The 6,538-nt window shown below is 35.5% G+C and overlaps 1 protein-coding gene across 1 annotated transcript; it reads right to left on the reverse strand.

Annotated features, from left to right (window-relative positions):
- Positions 1-602: 602 nt before the first annotated feature.
- On the reverse strand, positions 603-4,956 carry LOC113768414 (FHA domain-containing protein PS1). Its single transcript, XM_027312759.1, has 6 exons — positions 4,508-4,956; positions 3,125-3,339; positions 1,989-3,032; positions 1,572-1,701; positions 1,085-1,464; positions 603-988 (listed from the first exon to the last, which is right to left on the reverse strand). Exons 1-6 carry the CDS (start codon positions 4,917-4,919, stop codon positions 746-748), a joined length of 2,424 nt encoding a protein of 807 aa, XP_027168560.1. The 5' UTR covers positions 4,920-4,956; the 3' UTR covers positions 603-745.
- Between the last annotated feature and the right edge of the window lie 1,582 nt (positions 4,957-6,538).

Below are 6,538 nucleotides of genomic sequence, written 5' to 3' on the forward strand. Positions count from 1 at the left end.
CGGTCCTTCCTTAATACGTGAAGAAATTTGTAAATTTCTGTAAATAGATAAGAGTGATGTTTCTATGCAGTTCTACTTTTAGCGTGGACAAAAGTTCGTAAGCTACTTGGCTAATGGAATGTCACGTTTGTGACGAACCAATTAACAATCACTCGAGTCGGTCTTAAAGTTGGGGATTAGTCCAACATTTTTTTTTTACCAAAAATAAAAAGTCCAAATTTTATTTTGTAAGCTATTCAAGTTCAACTTAAAAAAACAAAAAATCCAACTTGCTAAATCTCATTTAACCTCTTCAAGAAATTTGGAGGTTCATTTCACAAATTCCAGTCACCTCTTCGCTAAAGAAGCTCTACCCCAGTGCCAAAGAGCTATCATGATTCCATATAACAAAAGGGGGCTATAAGCGTCAATGGGGCCTATGCAGATTCATGCTTTTTAACACTCTGCAATGGTTTCCTTTTGATACTATCCCCTGACATCGTCATGAATATCCTTTTCCACCTAAGTTGGAGAAAATCTGAAAGTTAAGATATTTCCTTGGCTTGCAACTTAAACAATTATTACCATGAAGAGATGACATGCCAAGATAGTTTCTTTCTAACAATCATATAGATTAAAACAATGGCTTTAAATGAGATAGACTAGGTATATGATCCCCAAAAAAAACAAGCCAAGAGGTGATGTCCAAGTCTTAATTGTCAACTGAGAAGAGAGTGAGAATGAGGAAATTAACATCATAATTTGCTTAGCTAACTGAGCTGATTTGCTTGTACTGGGAATTGTGAAGCAATATGAGCTTCAAGCCCTTCGCAGGTTCTAATTTTGACTGCTTTCTTGAAGGGCCATTGTAGTATTTCTCCCTGAGAACAACATCATCAAGGCAAGACCAAGTGGGTCCTCTTGGAGAGCTGGCAGTCCACAAAAATCTCTCTGAGAATGGGTTCACTAGACTCTCACGGAATTCCTCTGCTGTCTCGCAGCGCAAACCCTATCAAAAATAACATTAGTCAGTCAAACTGCACCTTGCCTATACAATGATATGACATGGAAAAGATATGAAGGTCAGGATCCGTGGGAGCCTTACTTCTGCCATGGCCTTGATCTTGAGAGTGACATCATTACTAAGAAGGATGAGCTGTCCATTATTCCCAATTTTTCTGAAGAAAAGAGCACATTCAAGGACATGGTCTTCTGTTGTTGGTGAAACTATATCCAGTAAACTACCAAAAGGAGCATATGGAATGGAGCCAATTGAAAATTTCTCCTTTTCTTCATTTGATTCAGATAAAGGAATAGAACGAGGGGTTGGTGCAATTGGTCTCGCATCTTCCAGCGAACTCTGCACATGAATCCACCATTTTGCTTTCACCATAGATTCTTCAATCCACTGTAATGCTGAGTCAGCCCCCGCTGTTCTTTTAAACAAGGTACTATGCCTCTTCATGCTGTCTAGTTCCCTTATGACTGAAATTCACAAGGATTCATTGATAAATAATCAGAGAGGGATAAAGAACATAATTGATTGATAAAAATAAATGAGAAAATTTTTGAGGATTGAGAAAATTTTTTACCAATTCTGGGGATGATTAAACTAGTTCCTTGGAGACCTTGCATTAGCTGCAATGCCTTCCTTGACTCTTTGTCTAGCAAACAAGCAGTGTCCACAACCATGGTCCAAGTCCTATTTTCTTCAGAAGAGTTCTGCAATTTATTACACATGTTTGTGAGTATTGTTGAAGATCTGCCGAGGCAGAAATTCATTCATCCTCAAGAAAATGGAGAGCAAATATGCATTAAAATATGCAAGTCTGAACCATAAATTACATGTCATTGTGATTCAAAGAGATTAACTGATATTTTTCCTTATCACAATAGTTTTTAACTGTGTTCTGTTGAAAATATGTTATAACACAGTCTAACAATAAATGTTAGACACCTTAATACATTGACTTTAAAGAACAATAGGCAAAGAGCCAATCAAAACTTACTAGAAAGGAATGAGTTGCCTCTGTCATTTGTGGATTCTTCACAGATTTAGAGCTTCCTATTCTTCCGGCTGGGTCTGAAGCTTCAGATTTGGTTTTACTTGAGTTCACCAGCAAAGACTGAAAGGGCACCCTATCTTCCCTAACCTTCAAGATAGCTGCCTTTGACCTAGCTAGACTTCTAGGGGCAGGATTTGCTGATTTCTTTTCTCGAAGTAAATTGCTGACTTGATTCCGATCATCTGAAAGTACAAGCATGTCTAGACATTCATGTTTAATTGAACCGGCATTTTTTAAAGGAGATGATCTATATGATTTTAAATGGTTAATCTCTTCCAACTTTCCCAATCTTTTCATGGACTTAAATAGATGAGTTTTAGGAGTCATGTTCTCTTTATCTGGTGTAAAAGCTTCTTCCACATGATCATCCAAAGAAGAAAGCAGAGAATCCACACTAAATTGGTGTTTCACTTTACCCAGGTCCATCTCCTTTAATGGCCTATTTAATAGGATATCGGGAGTGTGATTCTCTTTATCTGAAGTAAAAATTTCTTCAGACCAATCTGCAGCAGTAAACAAATCTTGTGAAGGTGATCCATTTCTGATATTCTCGTTGTTCTCCAATTGTATCGTTAGATCAGCATTGGCCTCTATGCAATCTTCTCTATCTCTGCCAGTTTCAATATGAACAGAAGCAGATTTACCCCTTCTTTCCCATATGCTCATACCAGATCTTCTCTGTGATGTTACTGGGCGACTATCAGGATCCTCTTCATGTGAGGCAGAAGCAAGGCAGACTTTCCGGATACTGTCCTCTTTATCAAATTGCCAAACAGGTTGCATTTCAGCAATTTCAATCTTATTCTCCGCATCCTTTTCGAAAGGAAATGTTGGTTTTATGTCTTCTTCATGCATTACAGTTTCTGATGGAGTTAATTGTTTAATCGATGAGATCATGTTCATATCAGCAAACAGTAAATCCAAACCTTCAAAGTAATCACCGACACAATAAGATTGATCATCTTGAGGGTACAAGCCGTCCTCATCCTGTGGAATGAGACAACCAAGAATGCATATTACAATACAGTCCATCCAACGGCCATATTGTCTAAAATGCAGATTAGAATCTTCAAGCTAACCTGATGCATAGGTATTTGTTCTGCTCTTTGTTCCACTGGCTCCAACTCATCCAATGGAGGCACAAAAGGGTTCTTCATATCATATGCACGGCTCAGTGGCACCCAATGCAGTCTATACACTCTAGTTGATCCACCAAGCCGCAGAGTATCACCCTCATTCAACTTTACCTGAACACCAGCCTCGATCTTCTTCCCAGATACCCAAGTACCATGTACTGAAAAGAACAATAATTAATTGTAAACCATGATTTCACGTAAATTGATCTCCAATTGTTGTTCATAATAGTAATCTACACTCAAGGAACCAATCCCTCACCAATGGAAAGGAAATGAGATTCATAAAGAGACAGGAAAGGGAAAAAAAATTATCAACAGAACTAAACAACTACCAGATGATAGATGAATCCAGAAACAAACAAGAAAATAGAGGATATATGTCTTTATACAAGATTAATTGAGGACTAATAATCACCAAATAGAGGATATAGAGGATTAATCAAATAGAGAATTAATCAAATTAGTAGAGGATATATGTCTTTATATGTCTACATAATCAAATTTGTGCATTATCAATAATCACCAGATGATAAATGGTACCAGAACATAAGATGAACAAATACATGTGTCTAGACAGCAGATTAGTCAGTAATAGATTCGGTACCTGCATTACACTAGCCCCATCCCCTACCCCTTTCTTTCTCCAGAAGAATAAGAGATGGATTGCACGATAACAAACACATTAAGAATCAGTAAAGGAATCAAAAACGAAAACATGATACTCCTAGTATCCACATGTAGTCCCTACTTATCAACAAAGACAGAAGAGATTCCAAGATAAAGTTCTTAACCAAGTCATAATCTATCTTTCTTCTTAGCTGTTAGCTGATCTAGAATGAAGACTATATACAGAACAAAAACAAAAGGAATAAATAAAACAATGTTTAGTTTCAAGAACTATCAATTACTATCGAGAACATATCAACTATCACATTTTTTAAGCCATAAACAGAAAACCCACTATAAATTCACATCAATAGTGAAACTAATAAAATGTTCCCATCCAACAGTATCCCAAATAATCCAACAATCTACAAAAACCTAGAAATCATCAAATTTTGGACAAGCCCATCAAAGAAAATTCACCCCAAAATCAAGAATCATCAAAAACGCTAAACCCAACAAGCTTTAAACTCCCACATAAGAAAACCCCCTGAAAGATTGACCAAAATTAAACAATATAGAGGAATTAAAACAAATAATCAGGAACTAATATATCAATCACCAAGTTTCTGAAAACCCATATGAAAGAAGTAAAACTAAAAATGAAAATAGGACCCAAAAAGGAAAAAGCAAAAACAATTAAAGAACAATAGAAATAAGTACCAGAGGATAAGTCGATGACAGAGAGCGATTCAAGAGAGGGAATGGAATGAATGCGGAGATGGAATCTACTGATGCTGGGGTGTTCCACCGTGATATTACAATCTGGGTGCCTACCAACCACCAAAATCTCTTCCAACAATCCTTCTTCTTGCTTTTCATCTTTAGGAATCGTCCAAGTAGAAGAAGAAGAAGAAGAAGCAGCAGTAGGCAGCAGCGAATCAGGAGGCGTATCTATGAGGAAAATGTTCTTTAAAATGGAGTTGTTCTTCAGTACTGTGAACACTGGGATTTTCTTCTCCTTTTCTTCTACTTCTTTTGCTTCTTCTACTGCTGATTTCTCAAGCTCCTTTTCAATTTCTGTTGCCATTTTTCTCTCCTCTGTTTCTTGAGTTTTTGTGCCTATGTGTTGCATGTGCAGGGGAAGTTGAAGTAGCAAAGGCAGGCGTGAGGTCGGGGGGATGGTCAAATGAAAATTTGAACGGAAATGGGAAAAGTAGGCATGTAAAAGATGACCGTTAGGGTATGGTGCTTGCCGTATTAGCACATTGGCTGGTGATTTCTTCATGTGGAACGGCCAAAATATTATTGCTTGAAATATAAAACAAAAATTAATTATTCAGGAAAATTCTTTTACCCCTGCAAAAATGACTACAAATTCTTTTGAAAAAGAAATGGCCCCAGATTTGAATTCTGTTGACTGGGTTGCCAAAAATTTCAGTAGTGTAAAAGTTTTAATTTCGGAGACATTTTTTGGGGAAAAGATAATTGTCGGCATAATAATATTTTTTTTGCATTAGGTCATACTAAAATGGATTAAAAAGAAGGGGAAAAGAAATTTAACTATGGATGTTACCTCAAGAAAGAAAATGTTTATAAGTCTTGCTGGGGTAGAGATTATTGTTTTCTTGCTTATATTGTTATGTTACACCTAATATATCTTTATCAAAATAAAATATTGTGATCTCATTTAAAACATGTGTCTGCCTATACATTGTTGTATTTAAAAAAAAATTTCCGATGCATCTGTCTACTGCTATTAGTGCAGTTCTTTTTTAAATTAATGAAATCATCATTACTAAATATACTGCTATTAGCGCAGTTCTTTTGTAAATTAATGAAATCATCATTACTGCTAAGGTTTCAAATATTACACTGATCTCCCCTATTAGAAATTTGGATCGCATTACTTACATGAGATGCAGTAAAAGTACTACTCTACCCTAAGACATTATGCTTTATTACAAATGAATATTTGACAAAAAAAGGTTAAGGCACTAAATAAATGAGATTAAGTGATAAAATCAGAATAATGGTTTGTTTCATCTCAAATTAGCAACTATAATTGCAATAAAAAAATGGTGCCAATTGCAACCCCAAGATGGCATTATTTTTGTGATGTTGACAAAAAAAGTTAAGGCACTAAATAAATGAGATTAAGTAATTAAACCAGAATAATGGTTTGTTTCATCTCAAATTAGCAACTATAATTGCAATAAAAAAAAATGGTGTCAATTGCAACCCCAAGATGGCATTATTTTTGTGATTAACATCGCTTGACAATGACAAGGATAGACTACCTTAAACAATATGTATAGAAGGATTTTATTAAAAAGAGAAATGGAAGGAAAAGAAAGAGAAAAAAAAATGTTGAATACGAAAAGAATTTTTATTGAATCTTGTTGAGCACACACCATATGTGATTTTATAAAAATTGAAGGAAAAAGGAGGAGAAACCTAGGCAATTTTAAATTTTTCTGCTCAGATTCGCAACAATCACACACTACAAGTAAATCTTCCCTTATTATACATTTGAGTGCTACCATCTGAGTATCAGAGCATGACATTGTAATGTCGATCATGAGAAATACAACCTATCTATGAAATAGATTAATCTTGATGCCTGATATATTGTAGACCATGACATATCTTTTATATTCATCATAACTGGTGAATAATCTGATGGTTAGCAGTAGACAAAGTTAGCATACAACGATTTGACAGTTAGGTCTTGATATCGAACTATTAATATTT

This window comes from Coffea eugenioides, chromosome 4, assembly GCF_003713205.1.
Source record: "Coffea eugenioides isolate CCC68of chromosome 4, Ceug_1.0, whole genome shotgun sequence".
In the NCBI taxonomy this organism is placed as follows: Eukaryota; Viridiplantae; Streptophyta; class Magnoliopsida; order Gentianales; family Rubiaceae; genus Coffea; species Coffea eugenioides.

Coding starts and splice junctions, on each gene's coding strand:
- LOC113768414 (XM_027312759.1), bottom strand. CDS start 4,919: ATGCAACACATAGGCACAAAAACTCAAGAAACAGAGGAGAGAAAAATG. Junction 1,702..1,988: donor AGGCAACTCATTCCTTTCTA/GTAAGTTTTGAT, acceptor AATAAATTGCAG/AACTCTTCTGAAGAAAATAG. Junction 989..1,084: donor AGATCAAGGCCATGGCAGAA/GTAAGGCTCCCA, acceptor TATTTTTGATAG/GGTTTGCGCTGCGAGACAGC.